Source organism: Euleptes europaea, chromosome 17 (genome assembly GCF_029931775.1).
Source record: "Euleptes europaea isolate rEulEur1 chromosome 17, rEulEur1.hap1, whole genome shotgun sequence".
NCBI classification, from domain to species: Eukaryota; Metazoa; Chordata; class Lepidosauria; order Squamata; family Sphaerodactylidae; genus Euleptes; species Euleptes europaea.
The window spans coordinates 18,058,242-18,077,830 of NC_079328.1; the positions used below are offsets into that span (position 1 = coordinate 18,058,242).

Genomic DNA, 19,589 nt, shown 5'->3' on the forward strand with positions numbered 1-19,589 from the left:
GTCCTGGAGAGCCACTGCCAGAGTCAGACCGGACCACACTGGGCTAGGTGGAGCAGCGACTCCACTTGATAGCAGGCCGCTTTAGACGCTCTGAAGCATCCTGGTGTACAACACAACACAACACACGCCTTTATTGCCATATAAAAAAGGAAGAACATACATTAGGATAAATCCGAATACAGATAAATAAAATTGAATAAAACCATTCCAAATTGGCCATTAAGGAAAGCTACACTCCATTCACGATATCTGACTGCTAACTGTAAGAACCTTGCAACTTATTCAATTATTTTTGGGTTTTGTGTGGTCATAAGTTAGGATGTCCTGATTTCATCAGAAAGCCATTCCCTGTTTACAAACAGTGGGTCAATTAATTGGGATCGGCTATAAGCATAAAAGGAACAATTAAAAAGGATATGCACAAGTGATTCTATTTCACCATTCCTGCAAAGGCAAACTGTATCTGCAAATGGGATTTTATGAAATAAGGCTCCTGTACGATTGGTTCGTGCCCCTGCTGGTCCTCCTCTTCTGCCTGGCTCAAGAGGAATCCCTCTGCCAGGGCCACCACCTGGGAAGTGGTTTCCGGCCCACATTCCCTGACCCAGCTCTCCATCTCCGGGGGCAGGACAGCCAGGAACTTCTCCAGGATCACCAGATCTAGCAGCTCCTTCTTGGTGTGCCTTTCTGATTGCAGCCACTGGCGGCAAAGATGATGGAGTTGGCTGCACACCTCCTGGGGGCCCTGAGCATCCTCGTAGGAAAAGCACCTGAATTGCTGGTAATGCATATCTGGAGAAAAAACATTTTTCATTTATTTTATTTCTATCCTGCCCTTTCCTGGCTAAGGCCAGGCTCAGGGTGGCTAACAACAATACAATACCACATTCATTGAAACACAATGCAATTTTTCCCACAGAAGGAATCAAAGCAGGCCTTCTTGATCACGGCACAGATTTGTTTGCCTCCCTTTATCACTGTCTTCTACTAGTGGGAGAAATCCTTTTGTGTGTCGTTCCTTCACTAACCCTTATTAGCCCTCCGGGTTTGTGTGTTTTTATGTATTTATATTACGTTTTATTTAAATGTTTTACATAAATTATATACATTTGCATTCTAAATGCTTTGTAATGGCTCAAAGTCTTTGTCTCGCTGTTTTACTATTCATTGTCTTGGGGACGCTGTATTGGGTGGAAAGGTGGCAGAGAACTGTTTGAAATAAATAAAATAAATAGAGGTGCTTTTAAGAGAAGGGTCCAGCGGCAGGAAGGGGCAAGGTGACATTGAGGCTCATATCAGATCATGAAGATGAATTGTAGGGGCATAATTAAATGGTTCCCATCAGAGACTTTTGTGCCACTACAAGGTTTCCCTATTCCTGCTGTAATCAGTTGTGAGTTAACCGGTACTCTGTATACATGTGTGGCAGTGACACGATGTCTATCAACTTTTTCCGCCGATCAGGTTCAGATCGCTGTCTATCAACCAAGCAAGAGTAGTTCAGAACGCTACAAAACTCTAGAGAGTATGGCACCTAAGAATGTTGTTTGTACGGTACAATCCTATGCAGACTCATTCCAGTCTTAAGTCTATGGAGTGAATGTGTTTAGAACAGAGGACCTCTGCATAGGATTGCACTGTGTTTTTTGACAATAGAGGAAAACAACAAAGGAAACAGAAAGAGTAACAATCCGGAGTGAGCAAAAGAAGGCTGGATTCCGAGAGTGACTGTCTTACAGCATGCTTAAAAACTCAACGACAACCTTGTTGCAGTCCTTACAACGGCCCTGTAAGATCAGCCAGTTTTATCACCCCACTGTATTAAAGGGTGAGAAGGGAGACTCAAACCAGGGGCACGGAGACATCTGAGCCTCTCTGACACATCGGCTTTTTCAATGAGGCCATGACTAAGCTAGGGGATCAGCTGCACAAGGACATTCTGGATGGGGTAATTCGACTTCCCAGTGGTTTAATAATAGTTCCCCAAGGGAACCTTGAGAACCATAGTTCTCAGGTGCCCAAAATCTGAGGTCTCCTCTGAAGTCACCCTCATGCCATGGTCATCCCTAAGGCCCCGTTACTCCCTGACGAGGTCAATGCCTTCTGTTCATTGTTGGCTTCCTGGTCTTACTTTGGCCTCCAAGCATGGACCATGCACTTGTGAATGGAGATCCACCACTTGACAGCCCACGTGGTTTTTTTGCTCCTAGGGCATAAATTCCGATAACAGTTGATAATAAACAATGATATCATGAACATTTTGCTGCCCTGAATTCTGCAACCTGGATATGAAGACAGAAGCAGCAGAATGTCTCTTGTTTGGAAAAAAAACGTATTCTGCCATGCTTTCTATTTTTTTATATCCTTTTGGTTGCCCTAGGTCCAGGAAAGAGTGAGGAGCTATCCCCTCACCACTGGAAGCTCTCTTGACAGCTCCCAGATTTCCAACAGCCATTGCTCACATTAGGTTGGATCTCACCAGTGTTTTTGGTGGTGAAAAAAGGAACGAGTCCCTCAAAGAAGGCTATGATGAGGATCACTGGACCTGCCTGGACAAAAGCCACATGGGATGTGGGCTGTAGTAAGGAGAGGAGTTGGGTGAGAATGAGTCCAGCTTGCTGGATCCCAAGCCATTGTCATGCATACCTTTACCACCCTATATCTAGAAAGGTAATGTTTCCAGAGCGGATATTTTCAGGAAGCAAGATTCCCCACTCAGCAAGATATTTTCTGGTTCTCCTACTCCCGTGGACTCATTGTATGAACAAAGTGCTGCAGAGAGAGATAAAAGGGCCGCAGGAGTATGTGGTGAGAATTTTTGAATTGAACATTAGTTTGTATTAAACATGAGTTTGAGTTAAGAAAAACCATCCTATATACCTGAATATTATAACCTGTAGCTTAGACTATGGCCTTCCTGAAACAGACCTTTAACTGATGCTAAATTCCAAACTAACCCCTGACCTTAAAGGGGAACAGGATAAGGCATTACTAGGAGTCACTCAGCTAAGACACATTGGGTGCCCCACATTATGTTATGAGAACACGGTCGCTGAGGCCAGCAGCAAATTATCTGGAGAATTGTTTTTGCAGGTCTGATGGGTAAACAGGGAGCTTGTCAGGGACCCCGGATCCAAGAAAGAATTATTTTGGAACATTATATTTTAAAACAAGATTAGCCATGATTTGTGAAAAACTCATATCCTGAGGAATTTGAACAGGAGGGGTCCAGAGGAGACCCTCTGTCACGGTTTTACCTATAAAAAAGGAACCAAATTGCCACAGACTTTGTCATTCTAGGGAGAAGACCAGGGTTTCCACTTGAGGTTTCCATTTTCGTCTTTTCCTTACAATGGCCCAGAGTACTCTGATTTAGCTGTGTGTCTGTTCTGTGTGAGGTCTGTGATATCTACTAAATATTGCTTTTATTTCTGTCTTTTTATTTCCTTGTAGTCTAATAAACTGCATGAACTCAGTCAAGCGTTTGTGTGCTGTTTATAGTGTCTTGTGTGCAAGCTCTATCTAATTTTCCTATGAAGACTCTGATTCATGCTTCTGGTAAGTTAAGCAAGCAGAGAACCCAATCTCAAGAACCATCTAAGAGGGAGGGAAAAATTCCTCCAACAATTTAACAGTAGATAAAAATAAGGCCAATGGTGCAAAATGGATTAAAAACTTTTATATAATCGGTAGTTATAACAGTACTCCTACTGTTATAACTACATATTCCCCTGAAGAAGCCTATTGGGCAAAAAGCGTAGGGAATTTCTATTCTGAGTAATAATTTTTTTTAACCTATTTTACGCCATTGAACAAAGTGTTGACCATGCTTTATATTTCTGCTTGGGAACCCAGGACACAACGAAAAATGTAAATAAATGGCAAAGGCAAACCACCCCTGCAAGATACAAAATACAGGGGTTTTCAGATGTTTCAAGGCTGCCATTGCCATGTCCAGTGGCTCCAAATATTTCAGCACTATCATGGCGACCAATATTGCAAGGATGCAAATAGTAGTGGATGCCAGTTTATGCCAACTCAGTGATCACACAGGAGTGAATAGGAACCAAAGAATAATACTTGACCCCTTATACATGGGGTATTGCCATTATATATGTGTGCAGAATATGGTATTGTGCTAGTTGCTAACCCTTATACCCCGGGCTTAGCATCTTTATAAGTGTGAGTATGCGGACTGAGTATAAAAGCATACATTTCCAATAACAATGACGATTATAGGCATTACAGCCTTAGCAAAGCCATTGCCCTTAACTTTTTTTAGCATTAATTTTTTTTATTGAAGATCATTTATTGGTGCGGCTTCCATATTTTGTTACGTTTCACTGGGTGGGGCAATTCCACCCCCAACATTGAGATGGATGCAAATTTCCTTCACAATATATCATTTATACACAGTACTACATACAAGCACAAAGCCACTCTGGCAGATAAGGGGGGGAGTTGGTTGGGAGGGGGGGAGAAACACAGCTGCCATCCCACATGGTTTTCCAAACACACAGAGAAAACCAATTAAAAAAAATTACACACCAGGCAAGATGGACTGGTTTTTGGAATGAGGGGCCCACAGACCCTCTGGCCTTCAGATGCCCTCTGCCCCCCTTGAAGCCTTGGCCAGAAACAGAGTCCTGCTTGGAGTGGTCCCATGGCTGGAATGGAGAAAGCAGGTGGTCCCACATGGGGGGCAAAGGAGGCACAGCCAAGGACTGGGGCCCAGGGGAATGTGGCCTTCAAGACTGGGCCCGGGAGTGGAGGAGGCGTGAGAGAAGAGTCATAGATGGTTTGGCAAGTTTCAACAGCAGCTGCAAGGTTGGGGGCAGCTGCTTTTACAGGAGCACCAGACGGGTGAAGATGAAAAGGCAAGAGAACTGGAACATAACTAAAGAGGAGGAACCCACCCCACATCCTGCGCACCAACCCCCAAAAAGGTAGCACAGGGCCACTAACATGGAAGCTCCAGAAACACTGGCACAATGGGGGGGGGCTTACAAGGGGTTGCCCTCCAAGCTGATGACGGCATTGCCACCCAATTTCTCTGCCATTGTGCAGCTGTCCTGCACTTCTTCGCAGCTGTTTGCTTGCACCTCGTACTTGATCCCTGTAAGTTTCTTCATGCCATCCTTAGAACTGGCATAAATCATCTTGCTCTTGAGGGAGGCACACTCAGGTGCCCAGAAGACGAAGACAAGAGGTCTTCCTTTTTGCTCTCCTTGGTCTCATAGGTGGCATCATAGAGGGCGTAGCAACAGTTACGTTCAGGCAGCATCTTGACAAAGTGCAGGTACTTAATGGTATCCCCGACAACCCCCACCAGAATCTCCTTTCCCTCTTCCAGGATGATGGTCTTCATGTCTTCACTCAGCACTGCCTTCTTGCGCTTTTTGACCTCCTTGGGGGTGGAAGCCGTACGCACTTTCATGCCACTGAAGACCTTGATGACTCCATCAGAAACAGCTACGCCAGATGCCATGGTGCTGCGGGCGAGGGAGGGAAGGAGGAAGGGCGGACAGGTGGCGGAGGCCCTTCTAGAGCTGCTTCTCACGCTCCCGGCTTTCTCAGCGGCGACTCCGGCTCCCTTTCCATTGGTCAGTAAGAAGAGCCAATGGAGTGCAAAGCCAGTGGCTGACCCCTATATTTATTTATTTATTTATTTTTCAGAATTATAGCCCACTCTCATTCCCAGCCAAGACTGGGCTCAGGGCAGGTAACAACCTTTCAATACATACAACCATAACAGTAATTAAAATCCAATTATTAAATCATACTAAAATCATAAAAAGAAGGCCTTGAGGAGTAGGAAGGCCTTGAGCAGTAGGTGCTGCCCACCGCTACATAGGTCTTCCAGTGAGCCAGTGGTGTAAGCATTATTCCGATACTGCACAACACAAGCTGGACCAATGGGATGAAGAACTCTGATGAAACTTGTCAATGAGAAAGCTTCCTTGTTGCCCTCTGGAACATCTCTCCCCTTTCAGATGCCCAATACTCTCTCCCCACACCCCATTTGTATATGTATACATTTATCATTTCTGCTTCTTTATAAATCTTACAGTGCATCTGTTATTTATTGTATGTTGCTTTTTGGATTTGGCAAAGTTTATTCATCTGTAGAGTTAATATAGATTACTTTCCAGATAGACCGTTTCAGGGGAATTTTTTGTAGATGTGTTAACTATGGAAAAACGTAATAGTGTATATATTTTTAAACATATCAATTTCACAATTAAAGTTCAACTTTTAAAAAGAGAAAAAAGTCTTGGTGATGGTTAGATACAGATGCCAAAGGTACATCTCTTCTTCTGCATTCTATTTTAACCTCTATCCAAACTGTAATATTTCTGGGTCCGCTAATAAAGACTTCCAGATTGAGGGTTGGCGTAAACTCCAATATCGAGAGCAACTAAAATAGCTTTATACAGAAGTCCCGAAGCCTTGTTCTAGAGCTAAGTTCATGTAATCTTCGGGAAAGTCTTTAAACTAGTACCGGTAGTTAAAACTAAAACACAAGAAAAGATTTCAAAATTATAAATGCAATCACCACTTCCTCATTCTTAACTATAATATAACAAAGTAAAATAATATATAACTATAAATCATATATAAATTATGTAATACAATACATTATTTATAAAAATTACCTTCACCAGTTAATATAAATTATACTGCGTTCATCATACATTAACATCACATGTCTAATTCTGAACTTGGCCACCATGCTGATGAAACCCCCCAGAGAACAGACCCAGGTTTAGATATGGGTCTTTATAGTAAGTAAAAAAAAATTGTATGTGACCATAGGCCTTCACAAAACATTATCCACAAAGTAGCACAATGTAAAAAAAGAAGAGACGTGTTTAGGAAAGTAAAATCTAGTAGAATTAACATTGATATGAACCACCAAAAACAAAATCATTTATGGGATTCTGCTCTAGAGCTATCTATTTTAGACCTTATTTTTCTTGCCAGTGCAAACAATGATGTTCTATGAGAAATATACTCATTGGAGTCCGACAACAAAAATATGATCTCCTTTTCAGAGTAGAGGTTTGTACCCATTAGTAGCCCATCAAGAAACTTAATCCTGGACTGTACATAGACCAGGGGTGCCCAGATGCGGCAACAGCTTGCTAACCAGTTGAAACTTGCAAAAGGCACTCCTGGCCACAGCTGCCACCTGCTTATCCAGAAATAATTCTGTGTCCAAAACTACAGACCTGGCCCTTCAAGGGGAATGCACCCCAAACGGGTGACACCCCAAGTCCCCAGTCAGACCTTCCACTCGCCAGTAGCACTTCCGTTGTGCCAGGATTACGCCTCAATTTATTAGCCTGCATCCGCCCTAAAACTGCCTCCACGCACCGGCTCAGGGTTTCTACAGCCTCCCTGAGATCATCTGGAAGTGTGTGACAGGGCTGAGCGACACCCAAACAGGGAGGGAAAATGGACTTTTCCTCTTTCTCCCATACCAGGACTTGGAGGGATCCAATGAAGTTGATGGGCAACAAAAATATTTATTCAAAAAGTATGGAATTCACTGCCAGTGGAAATTGTGGACACAAACGTAAAAGGAATTAAAAGAGGATTGGGCCAACTTATGAAGGACAGTTCCATCAACAGCTACTAGCAAAGATGACTAAAGGGAACCTCCATATCCAGAGGCAGTCAACCCGAAACCCAATGCTAGGAGGCAACATCAAAAGGGATACCTTGACCTCCATTCCCTGCTTGTTGGCCCAGCAGGACAACCGGACAGCCACCATGTGAAACAGGAGACTGGACTAGCTGGACCAGCAGTCTGTTTCAGCATGGCTCTCCTTATATTCTTATCTGAAGTGGTTACTGCACTCGGCCCTGATTTGGGGCCTTGCCATACTCCATCTGCCTTCCCCTTCTGGGAAGTTTCAGCAGACAGATGAGCTCCACAGTCCACTCACTGAGGACAAGGAGGCGCACAAATAATCTGACTGGTCTCCCTTAACTCCCTCAGCAATGGAAACACAGTACTTTTGACTTTTAAGACTTTTCTTGCTTGGAGTATCTGGGCAGGTGTGGGGGTATTGCTTGCTCTACCCTCTTTTTCCTCCTCTAATGTAGGAGGGTGAGATGTCCTTCGCTTCCAGCTGCAAGCCACCCTAAGACATACCCCTGCAGCCTCCCATTCACTACCTGAGGGACACAAACCTAGGGTTGCCAACCTCCAGCGGGGGCCTGGAGATCTCCCAGAATTACAGCTGATCTCCAGATGACAGAGATCAGCTCCCCTGGAGAAAACGGCTGCTTTGGAGCGTAGACCCTATGGCATTATACCCTGCTCAGATTCTTCCCCCCTCCCCAAACCGCACCCTCCCCAGGGTTAAAAAAACACACACAAAAACCACCAAAAATCCCACAGCATGCTGATTTTAAAACCATTTATTTATTTATTTTCAAAACCTTTACCTAAACATTCATTTACCTTACCCTACAGTAACACCCCCCTCCATACTACTTCCCCTATTTTGCGGCACCGTATAAGGGAGAAGAACCTGAAGGGGGAGGATCTAAAATAAAGGTGAGACCACCACCAACTAATCACAACATCCTCTAGGAAACTGAACAAGCCTTATTACATTTGTCTGGAGCATATTTTCTCTGGCTGGCAGGGTGGCTATTCTGACCACCTATGCTGCCATTACTGGTAAGGTAGAACTTCTTAGCAGTAATTAAATGCAGATGTAGCACATATGCCCAGGATAGCTTGATCTGAGTATTCCAATTATCCAAACTCAAGAAAAGTATTCATGTGTTTGATCGCGACTGTGTAATGGAGTGGCCAAACATATTTGAGCTAAGTTGTCTCATGACCAAAACCATGTAGCTGTTTGCCATTAATCTGTCACTGTAGACTAATCTATGAAATACAGATTATCAGGAACAGCAAAACATCTTGCAATGCTTTTCAGTGCCAGGGTCAACAGCCATGCTGAATGTGTCCCTGGCACAGCGAAAATTAGTATCCGTCAAGTAAGACGTAGAACATACACATCTATCTATCCGTCTGACATCATTTGATGGGTACAACACCCATCCATAAAAATCATGTAACGTTAAACATTAAAATTCAAAAATTCTTAACTTCTTTAAAAATATGAAATCGCTAGTACCAAACTGATTCATTTTCCCCAGAATAATTTTATCAGCTTTTCCTTACTGCGGTACATATTAACATTACTCACTGTTAGAATTCAGAATATATGGTTCCTAGCTTCCTCAACATTTCTTATTCATTTTAGGAGGTAAAGATTGCTGCTTTAAACCTGAGCTTACAAAGTAGCTACAGGTGTCACAGCTTTTTCGTCATTTATGCCAAAACACATTTCTTATCATCAGTGTAACTGATCACATATGCAGGGTAAATCTGATGCTTCTCAAAGATGATGAAGATGGACGGGTCCATCATCCTGTCCACGCAGCTGTCATAGCAGTTGGTCACATCAGATGATTTTGGAGGGGGGCGATTGTAAGTTGAATGCCCGACCACGAAATCACCAACCAGAACGCGAGCCACAAACATACTCTTCACCTTGGCATCCACCTGACAGTACTGGTGGGAATACCGTGCATCTTTAGCAAAGTAGCTTCCTAGGAAGAAGCGGGAAAGACAAGTCAAAACGTTGACTTACGACAGAGTTCAATTGCAGCAAAGCACTTTATATATAGTTGTGTGCAACTGAAAGATTTTGTCCCAGAATTTGCCAAAAAATGTGATTGCAAAAGAGTCGTTAGCTATGGAGCTGCTAGGACACCCCAAGAAACTGTGTTAACCTTTTCCCACCTGGGCTCTGGATTAACGTATTCCCTCTGTACTACAAGAGGGCTGGGGGCGGAAGTGGCGACAATGGAGGGATTAAAGGGGACAGGGCCAGAATGCGTGTTTTGGGGGGGGAGTTCTTAGCCAGTGTCCCCTCATTTCACCCCTGCAGGCAGAGGTAGCAGGAGCTGGTTGTAGAATCCGGTCCCGACCATGCGGAGCAGGAGCAACCCTGGCGTGTGGCTGGACGGCTACACCAGGCTGGTGCAACAGACCATCCTGTACCACCAGGTGGGCGAGTGCACCACTGGTTGGATGCCTGCCCTCTTGCCCACGCCGGGGGGTCATCTGGGGCAGCTGCCTGCTTTGGGCTTAGTCGGCTAATTTTTGATAGTTGATATTTTGTATGGCCCCACTCCTGATCTACCTACACCATTTCCTTCTAGAGTTGAAATATCCATTATGTCATCATAAAATATGTCATCAATCTAAGAACAATTTGTCCCAGAGACAGTGTTCTCCCTCGGAAATCAGCAGAGGGATTGTGGGCTTTTAATTCTGTCTTACAGACAGCTTTACTCGGGTCACCTTCATGTCCTACAGACCTTTCCCATAGACTGTTCCGTTGGCCCCACATATTCTCCAGTCAAAGTTGTCATTGCAGATGGCTTCCAAACTAGACTTGGTTCCATGAAACAGAAACTTCTCCTCTACATCCAGCCCTCCTTTCTTCTTCTTCATCTGCTCCTTTTGCCTAGTATGAACACGAGAAATAAATTTTGCATGAACTCTCGACAGAAAACAGTGGAATTTTCACATGCGCTTCCTTCTGTCGCCATTTTATCCTTACAACAATGCTGTGAGGTAGACCGAGTTGAGAGAAAGTGAATGGACCAAGGTCACTTCAGCTAACTTTCATGGCAAGAGTGGGGATTTGAACGTGGGTCTCCCAGATCGTAGATTCTAACCACTATACCACTCTGGTTTTCAACTTTCCCTCCTTCCATTCCTCTGGTAGCCTCTCCCCCAGTGAAGTCAAGCCAAATTGCAAAATTCATGCTATAACAAATTGCTCAGTTGAACTGTACGGTGTCCGCCGCCCGCTCGGCCAAACTGCAGAAGTTGCAGGGGCGTCTCATTTTCCCAGTATCCCCTCCCCCCACTACTTCCTCTTTGCCTTCCCTGGCAGCCCCCAGCCCAGACTTTTTCTCACACATCAGCCAGCCTACCTATATCTGCTTTCCTCCAACCCTCCCCTGGCAGCCTCTTCCTGGGAAACGTTGGGCCCAATTGCATGGTGGCCCTTTCAAGGGCTATTTTGGCCTCCAAGTCCATTCCTGCTTGGGAGGCTGCTTGAGCCGAAGCATAAAAGTTAAGCAGCTCCTTCCCACTACTGTTCTTCTGTTCTAACCTCCCTGGCAACCTCCTGCAACTGCTTTAAAAAATCCATTAAGGAGTCTGGTACTTCCTATGTACCAGACTGTTCAACTGCCTGAATCCCCTTGTGATACTGGCTGGGATAACATGATAAAATGGGATACAAACCACTGGAAGACCTGCCAAAGGGATGGGTTCTGAATCCTCCTGATGCTGACGATGACATAAGCATCCATTGTCTTCTTAAAGAGTTTCTCAATTGTTGTGTATTCTGAAGAGGTTTTGCTGAGTTCCACAGCCTAAACACAAATTGTGCATAAAAATGTATTTTTGTGGCTCAATGCAGTTGGAGTACACTGTCCATGCATTCCTAAGAGGAATGCCTGCGCCAGGCTTAGGAGGCAACGCAGTGGCGCTGCCTCCTACGGAGGGTTTGGCCCGGCCGAAACCTCCGCCCGGTGCCAAAAATCCGTGCAACCCTATGTGGGTTGCACGGAAGATACGCCACCTGAAAGGTGGCTTTAAAAATAAAATAAAAATAAAAGGGGACATTCCCAAGCCGTAACGGTTTAGGAGGCCGCCTAATGGCAGCCCCACCCCCGGCCAGCACCGTGACGCCCCGGAAACGCCTCCTGGGATGCCGGTGCGGCCTTTGCCGGCATCCGGGCCTGCACACCAGCACTGTGGCCACAAATGCCGGTGTACACTACCTGGATGCCGGCGCTGTGGGCCCTTGCGCTGGCGCAGGTCTTCGCCGGCCTCCAGAGGCCTTTTGTCCTGGACGCCGGCGCGGCTCAGGAATGCGCTGGGTGCCTCCCTTGTTTTGTTACCAAAATAAAGACTTAACGTTCCCAAACATGCTCCTGTCAGATCTGTAGAGGCTCTCTTTGGAAGGCATGCAGTGATGATATAGCTGCCACAATGCCCAGTTTGGAATCTGCTTCAGTTCTGCCCTCTCCCCATCCCTGTTCCACAGGGACGCAACGTCCCTGTGCATCTTCACCAGCAAAGGGGAAGGAAGAGACGAAAGGAGAAAGTGAGGTGTGCGGACAGCAGAAAGGAGAAGGAACTATAGGCACAGAGACCGAGAGGTGGGCAGGTAGAAAAGAAATAAGGCATAACATTTGAAAAAATCAGAAGTGGGTCTCATGTTTCGCTTGGCACTAAACATGAGTCTGGAATGGCCACTAGTGTAGACTGCCACAAAGGTTGCCTTTCCCAGATCTGGACAGCAGAGACAGAATTTACACTGAACAGAATACAACAGAATTGCCTTCCGTTGTTAAGGTTCCCACACCACACAAGGAGGAGAAGTGTTGGTTTTTATATGCCGACTTTCTCTACCACTTACGGAAGAATCAAACCGGCTTACAATCCCCTTCCCTTCTCCTCCCACGACAGGCACCCTGTGAGGTTGGTGGGGCTGAGAGAGCTCTAAGAAAGCTGTGACTGGCCCAAGGTTACCCAGCTGGCTTCATGGGGAGGAGTGGGGAAACAAATCCAGTTCACCAGATTAGCCTCCACCGCTCATGTGGAGGAATGGGGAATCAAATCCGGTTCTCCGGATCAGAGCCCACTGCTCCAAACCACCGCTCTTAACCACTACACCATGCTGGCTCTCAGGGAATGTCTAATGGGGGGGGGTCTAAGCATCTTCCCCCCACAACCACCTAAAAGAACAGAACTGAGGCAGATGCTCCACACAAGGTAGCTGCAAGCAAACTCCAAGCCGCAGGACTCTCAATCCCACCTTTTAGAAAGAGAGGGGTTAACAGCAAAAACTAGACCATTGTGGGCGGGGCCCCCACACCGATTGCTCTCCCCAACTGTTACTGCAGTAATGATATAGCTGCCACAATGGCACGTGGAGGTGAGGGGCGCACAGAGACTGATCGCCTCCACAATACTTCACTTAGCACCATCTCCATCATCTGTAGACTGAAGTTTTATCTGGATTTTCTGTGTTGCTCATTTATCACTTTGTTTAGTGTCAGTACTGAATTTGGAGGGTGGGGGGAAGGCGGCACAGCATAGCCTGATCTGGCCAGATCTTGGAAGCTAAGCAGGGTCAGTACTCGAATGGGCGAACTGCAAGGAAGACTCCGCGGAGGAAGGCAATGGCAAACCACCTCTGCTTCTCACTTGCCTTGAAAAACCCTTCTTGGGGTTGCCCAAAGTCAGCTGAACTTTACACACACAGAGAATTTGGATGATGCTTCCATTGGTTTCAATGGAAAAACCATTCTGCCAATCATTTTTTTTTGGGGGGGGAGGGTAAGTCTCTTAACCAAGTGGGATAAAGTTTGCAGGGATTGCACCCTTCACTAAAGGATCCTCCCTCCCAAACTTCACATCAACAGGAGAAAAACCTCCATGGTTCTACAGGCAACAAGAGGAAGACGATATTTTCAGTGAGTGGGTAGGTACAAGGAACAAAGGAGGCAAATGCTGCTAGACTATAGGTTGGATTTGTGGGATCACCTGATTGGACATGAGAACCGGAGAGCAGAAGTGGGGCGGAGGGGCCGGTTTGAAACAATGACCATTCGAAGAGAAATCCACCCATTCCGAGTGGATAAGGACCACTCCCAACTGTAAAGAGATGGGCAGATAGGATTACAAGAACACCAGACCTAATCCCCCCAAGGCTACATTGTCAGTGGCAAGATTTGTTTCAGTCCTTATATCCCTCCAACACTAGATATATGCTGCTTAAGATCAATTGATCAAGGAGCTTCTAAGGGATAAAAGGAAAAGGAGACCTAATCAAGAACATGGTAGGCAGAACTAATGAATGGGTTGGATCCAGCCAGCTCTTACACTCAATCTTGTCCAGTTCCCCTCCTTGCTATAGCTCTTGTCCCACAAGGCTTTTGTTCATGAACCTCAGTATGGCCATTATTGGGTGGTCAAAGGTGACCCCCTCCTTCCTTCTTCGCTCCCCAAAAACCTGATTGGATCCAACCTGTCACCTGCAAAGGGTTGCCTTTACAAACATTAGTAACACATTTACCTTGTACCCAATCTCAGGCAGCGCAGATTTATCCCAATCCTTGGGATAGTTTTGTTCTGGGATCGATGGGATAGGTGCCGAAGAACGGTCCTTGTGGCTGTTGAATGCCCCAAAGAAAACCACAGGTAATAACACATTCTTATTGTCTGAACCTTCACAACAATCCCCCTCTTTGCCTCAGTTTAGCTAACACAGCAGCACAGACTAGAATTTTCAGGATGCTTAGTTTACAAGCCAGCCATTATTTATGGTTCTGATCAATCCCTCTCTTTGGGTCTTTATTTCTCCCTCATTGCTGGGCGTTTGCCATACAAAGACCAGTGCCTTTCTGCCTCCATCAACAGCCTAGCAGAAAGTGAGAAAACTCACTATGCATTTCTTTCTCCCCCAAAGGCTGCACTCCTGCAGATGCCGGTAACATCCCTACAAAAACCCAGCAGGAAGGAGATCTGTGCTGTGCTTGTGGGGGTGGGTTTGGCTACTGCAGGCTCCTCTCCATCTCTGGAAATCTGGTAACCTCTCCCACAATGTCCCTGAAGCCTCATCCCTTCTTTAGAGGCAGCAGCTGCAGTGTCAACAGTTCAACAGGCAGGCAGGAAGACTCCATCTAGCAGCTAGAGGACCCTCTCCCAGCTCACCCGAGAACTTCATAGTCCTTTCAGGGACCTCATTCTACGGCTTGAGAACCTTGGCCCTGATGCCTTACTTACACGGTGGCTCATGCAAAAGTACAGAAGGGTATAACATACTGGTAGAAAAAATACCCAATGAAATTCACCTTGAGCCCACTAATAAAAATAATCAGGGCGCTTCCACACATGCCGAATAATGCACTTTCGATACACTTCAACGATCATCTGCAAGTGGATTTTGCTGTTTCACACAGTAAAATCCAGCTGCAAAGTGCATTGAAAGTGGATTGAAAGTGCATTATTTAGCATGTGTCGTTACAGAATTCAGATCCCAATGCCATTAATAACTACGATAACAATGAACTAAATTACCAGGAGCAATGTAAATACACTTGAAAAAATTAACGAAGAATTAAATGTATGACAATTGAATAGATAAACCATAATTTTTCTGGACTTTTGCCATCTATTCAATTGTGATATATTTAATTCTTTGACTATTTTCATGCATATTTATATTGCCTGAGGTGGTTTCATTCACCCAGACGTTATACCCTTCTGTGCTTTTGTCTTGGGCAGTTTGAATGGTTTCCTCTTTTCTTTTTTGGTTGCTGCTCACCCTACCACATTTCTATAGTGGCAGGAGCACCATTCGCGAGCTATTCCTGCCACCAAATGTAGACCTTGATATAAACAGGGTTGCCAAGTTCCTCTTCACCATCGGCAGGAGGTTTTTGGGACAGAGCCTGAGGAAAGCGGGTTTTTGGGAGGTGAGGGACTCCAATGCCATAGAGTCCAATGGCCAAAGTGGCCATTTTCACCAGGGGAACTGATCTCTGTCAGCTGGAGATCAGTTTTTAATAGCAGATCTCCAGCTAGTACCTCGAGGTTGGCAATCCTATTTGCCAGGTCCTCCTTTGCCACTGGTGGGAGGATCTTGGGGTGGAGTCTGAGGAGGGGAGGGACTCCAATGCCATAGAGTCCAATGGCCAAAGCAGCCATTTTCTCCAGGTGAACTGATCTCTATCAGCTGGAGGTCAGTTGTAATAGTAGGAGATCTCCAGCTATTACCTGGAGGGTGGCAACCCTAGAAATAAAACTGATACAAAAATGACCCAACTTATTTCTGGAGTGATCAGTAAGCTATAAGCTTGGATAAGTCAACGTCACATGTAGCTCACTCCTCAATACACACTATTTCATACAAGGAATGGTCTGCAAAAGACCCTGAAAAGATAAACGTTGATGTTATACCCTTTCTTTTTCTTCACATCTTCAGGGGAAACATATTTTGGGCGCCTCCGGACTTCTCTCCGAGTTTGGTAGTTCAAATTTTTCTGGATCATGTCTTGAAAAAAGATGCATGTTCCATCAAAAGGGTGCAAACGAATTTATTTGGTTTATTCACCGAAGCTGATAAAACTGCCTCATGGGACAACACGTTAATCTCAATCCTTACAACTACATCGACTGGACTCACTTTTCGCTTTACACCCCCCTCCTTTCCCTGGCCACAATAAAACAGTTAAAACAATGTTAAAAACCTGCCTGTACAATCAATAAGCAATAATATATTATCCAAAAAGGCGCAACTGAAGTGATATATAGGCCACATCCCCAAAGATAGAACAGTTCGAGGGGGGGTGCAGGTTAGGGAGGCTAGAATTGATAGAAAGAAACCGTAGCTGGCCTTAACCATAGTCCTGGTGGAATAGCTCTGTCTTGCAGGCCCTGCAGAAATCCCTAAGGTCCCGCAGGGCCCTGGTCTCATTTGAGAGGCTATTCCACCAGAAAGGGACTTACAACTTCATGGGAAGGGAATTCCAGGTACTGAGGCAGGTAACCAGAACGTTTCCTTATGCACCCTTGCAAACCTGCATTGATGCACAAATTGTAAATTAAACGGGTATTCCTGGTCCTGACATGACAGGATATTGAGGAAGTCTGGCCTACAGGAACTGTGAACACACCACTGTCTACTGGGGCGAGCCAGCACATTACCTTTAAAGTTCATTTCGTAAGTTTGGGAGCCTGCTTGGAACTGGAAACTGCCCTCTGGCTGTGACAAGAACACATTTTCCAGATCGTCAGAAGTTAACGTGGAGCCTTGGCGCTGTCCATCCTAGGAGGGGAAACACGAAACGGTTCAAACTGTCGGAAATAATATTTCCTTTGGTCATTTGCAAGTACGGCAGATCTGCTTCAGTGGTCTAGTTTAGCAAGAGCGGGAAGACCCTTTCCTTCGTTCCACACGGATTTATGGCACTACTTTAATTTCCTTGTAACAAAACAGTACAAAAATGCACTAACACTGATTCTAGAAACAGTGAGGCATTACTGGTACAGCACTGTACCTCTGCGTAGCAACCTTGGTATTCCTTGGTAGTCTCCCATCCAAGCATTAACCAGGGCTGACCCTGCTTAGCTTCTGATATCTGACAAGATCAGGCTAGCTTGGGCCATCCAGGTCAGGGCAATCAATGCACTACAGGCTAGGTTATAAGTTACCTTCACCTCATAAGGAGAAGAGAGGGCACAGAAGAATCTGAGATACTTTCTGTGACTGAGGTGGCCTCCTAGAAGACAATATCTGAAAAGGCTCACGTATGAGGGAAGGAGCCGCTCTTCAGTGTATCGGAAGACTAACAAGCGGCCCACTCACCTGTTCACCATATTCAATCCACTTGCCCTGGTCATTCTTCCAGTACCACAGCCACTTGGTTGTGAAGACAAATCTAGCAGGTTTGGTGACAGATGATGGTGTGGACTGACGTCGAACTGGATTAAAGTAAGACATCATGGTGCTGAAATTGATGTTCAGCTTTGGAAGACTGCGAGAATGAAAGAGAGAGATTGCCAATGAACAGGCTTCAACTATGAATACTCAGCTCAAACCCAACCCCTTTCTGACTATATATTACTCTTCCTACACCCTTGACACTGAGAGACACTGTCCTTCAGTGTTACTACTCTGAAGATGCCTGCCACAGTTGCTGGCGAAACGTCAGGAAAGAAAATTCCCAGACCACGGTTACACAGCCCGGATAACCTACAAGAACCAATGAACTCTGACCGTGAAAGCCTTCGACAATATTATGAAGAACAAACCTCATCTCTTCTAATCTGTAAAGGACTCATCTTCCTTCCATACACACACACACACACACACACACACACACACACACACACACACACCAAGACCCCGGGAGCAGGACTTGCCTAGTAAGGATGGCCCAATTGTCAGAAGACCCCATTGAATCATACAGTACTGAATAACTTGATTTCGGTCAAGAGTGGGCAAAATTTGCTCCTTACTCCAAGCATTAGAGTTGTGGGTTCAGAGTAGTTTTTCTGGTGGAGAATTCTTGCTGGGCAGGAGGAACCCAACATCTTATGTGAGATTCTAGAGGGAAGGAGACATGTGGAAGGAGACGAGTGTTTGGAAGGGGGTGATTTGTAGCATTCTGGAACAGCTGGGGAAGAGGCTGGGGCCCCTTGCCCATTGTTCCAAAGGATATTTTCCAATGCCATTCACTAGGTCAATGTCAGGGTTGTAGGCAGAAAAATGATGCTTGATCATATAGGGGTTTTGACTCAGACAGATAAGTTTAAATCCCTGATCAGAACCATCGCCCGTCCCCTCCTATTGTAAGATACAGATCTTTAGAAAGCTGCTTTTTCCTTTGCTCTGCTTCTTGCTCCTCCTCCCATGCCTTCGCCAAGGCCCTGTTTTCATCAAGGAGTGGATGGGGACTCAGCACACACTAGCAGACACAAGGGTGGCCTCTGGTTCCATCAGGGCTGGGGTTCTAGCTCCTGGAGGCTCAGCTGGCTGCAGTAACCCCCTTGAATTACCGGAAGAAAGCTGAAACCCTGCAGCACTGGTAGTCACCAGGAAAGGGCAGTGTTTTCCAGATCCCCCTCATGCCAGCTGCAGGTCTCCTCTACGGTCACAGAAAATATATGGATCCACGGGCACTTCATTTTTTTTTCCATACAAGGAGGTGTCCAGCTGAAGGAGCAGCTGTGGAAAACTGGCTACTAAGGAGATGCCATGCAAAGCAGCAAAGGCGTTGCACAGTTGGGAGTGCCTGGGGACACCTTATCTGTGCTATGATTGCGAGAGGGAGAAAAAGAAAGAGAGAACGAACGAACCTCAGGGGAAAATTACACGTGGCCCCAAATGAAGTCTCAAAATATGAGCTGAGAGCCAGGATGCCCCTGGTTCCTGTAAGATGGCTGCCATAAAATAGTTCCACAAAGCAAAACAAGAAGACCTTTTCCTAGTGTGCTAACCAGTAAGCATTATTTATTAAGAACACAGCAAACACCTAGCAGGATCAGACCAAATACAACATTCTTTGCAAGAATCTCACTAGGAAGTACCAGTCACTAGGAAGTCTTCTGGAAGCAGGCCAGCTCTCCATGTCAGGACTGTGTTTTATCTTCTGCTCATATCCCTGATGTAGCCAAGCTACTGTTTTTTCACCTTCTCCCTACACCTGCAATCTCAGGAGATAATGGGACTAGACTACCATACAGGGTTGTCGAGCGAACAGCCGAGATATCGTGCTCATTCAAACACTCGAAAGCGGAAGGGACACCTTTGACTTTCTTGCGTCCAAAGTTGGATGTGAAGCTCTGTGTTGTCAGGGCCCAAAACCAGGTTTGGGGGTGGGGGGAGATATTGGAGAATGTCAACAGGATCCAGGGGGGACTGGTCTAAACTGCAAGTTAGCAGACCATAATATGATCAATT

The 19,589-nt window shown here is 45.6% G+C and overlaps 1 protein-coding gene and 1 pseudogene across 1 annotated transcript in view; both read right to left on the bottom strand.

The window, feature by feature from the left end:
• Window positions 1–5,003: 5,003 nt before the first annotated feature.
• Window positions 5,004–5,536, bottom strand: LOC130489051 (cofilin-1-like; annotated as a pseudogene).
• Window positions 5,537–9,358: 3,822 nt separating this feature from the next.
• Window positions 9,359–19,589, bottom strand: part of LOC130488990 (zinc finger CCCH-type antiviral protein 1-like) — a 38,849-nt gene continuing 28,618 nt past the window's right edge. Inside the window, exons 7-13 of the mRNA XM_056862692.1 lie at window positions 17,493–17,661; window positions 16,832–16,952; window positions 16,085–16,178; window positions 14,199–14,295; window positions 11,354–11,484; window positions 10,414–10,562; window positions 9,359–9,639 (exon numbers count right to left, since the gene is read on the bottom strand). Coding sequence (XP_056718670.1) covers window positions 9,359–9,639; window positions 10,414–10,562; window positions 11,354–11,484; window positions 14,199–14,295; window positions 16,085–16,178; window positions 16,832–16,952; window positions 17,493–17,661 — 1,042 coding nt within the window. The remainder of the gene's footprint in view (window positions 9,640–10,413; window positions 10,563–11,353; window positions 11,485–14,198; window positions 14,296–16,084; window positions 16,179–16,831; window positions 16,953–17,492; window positions 17,662–19,589) is intronic.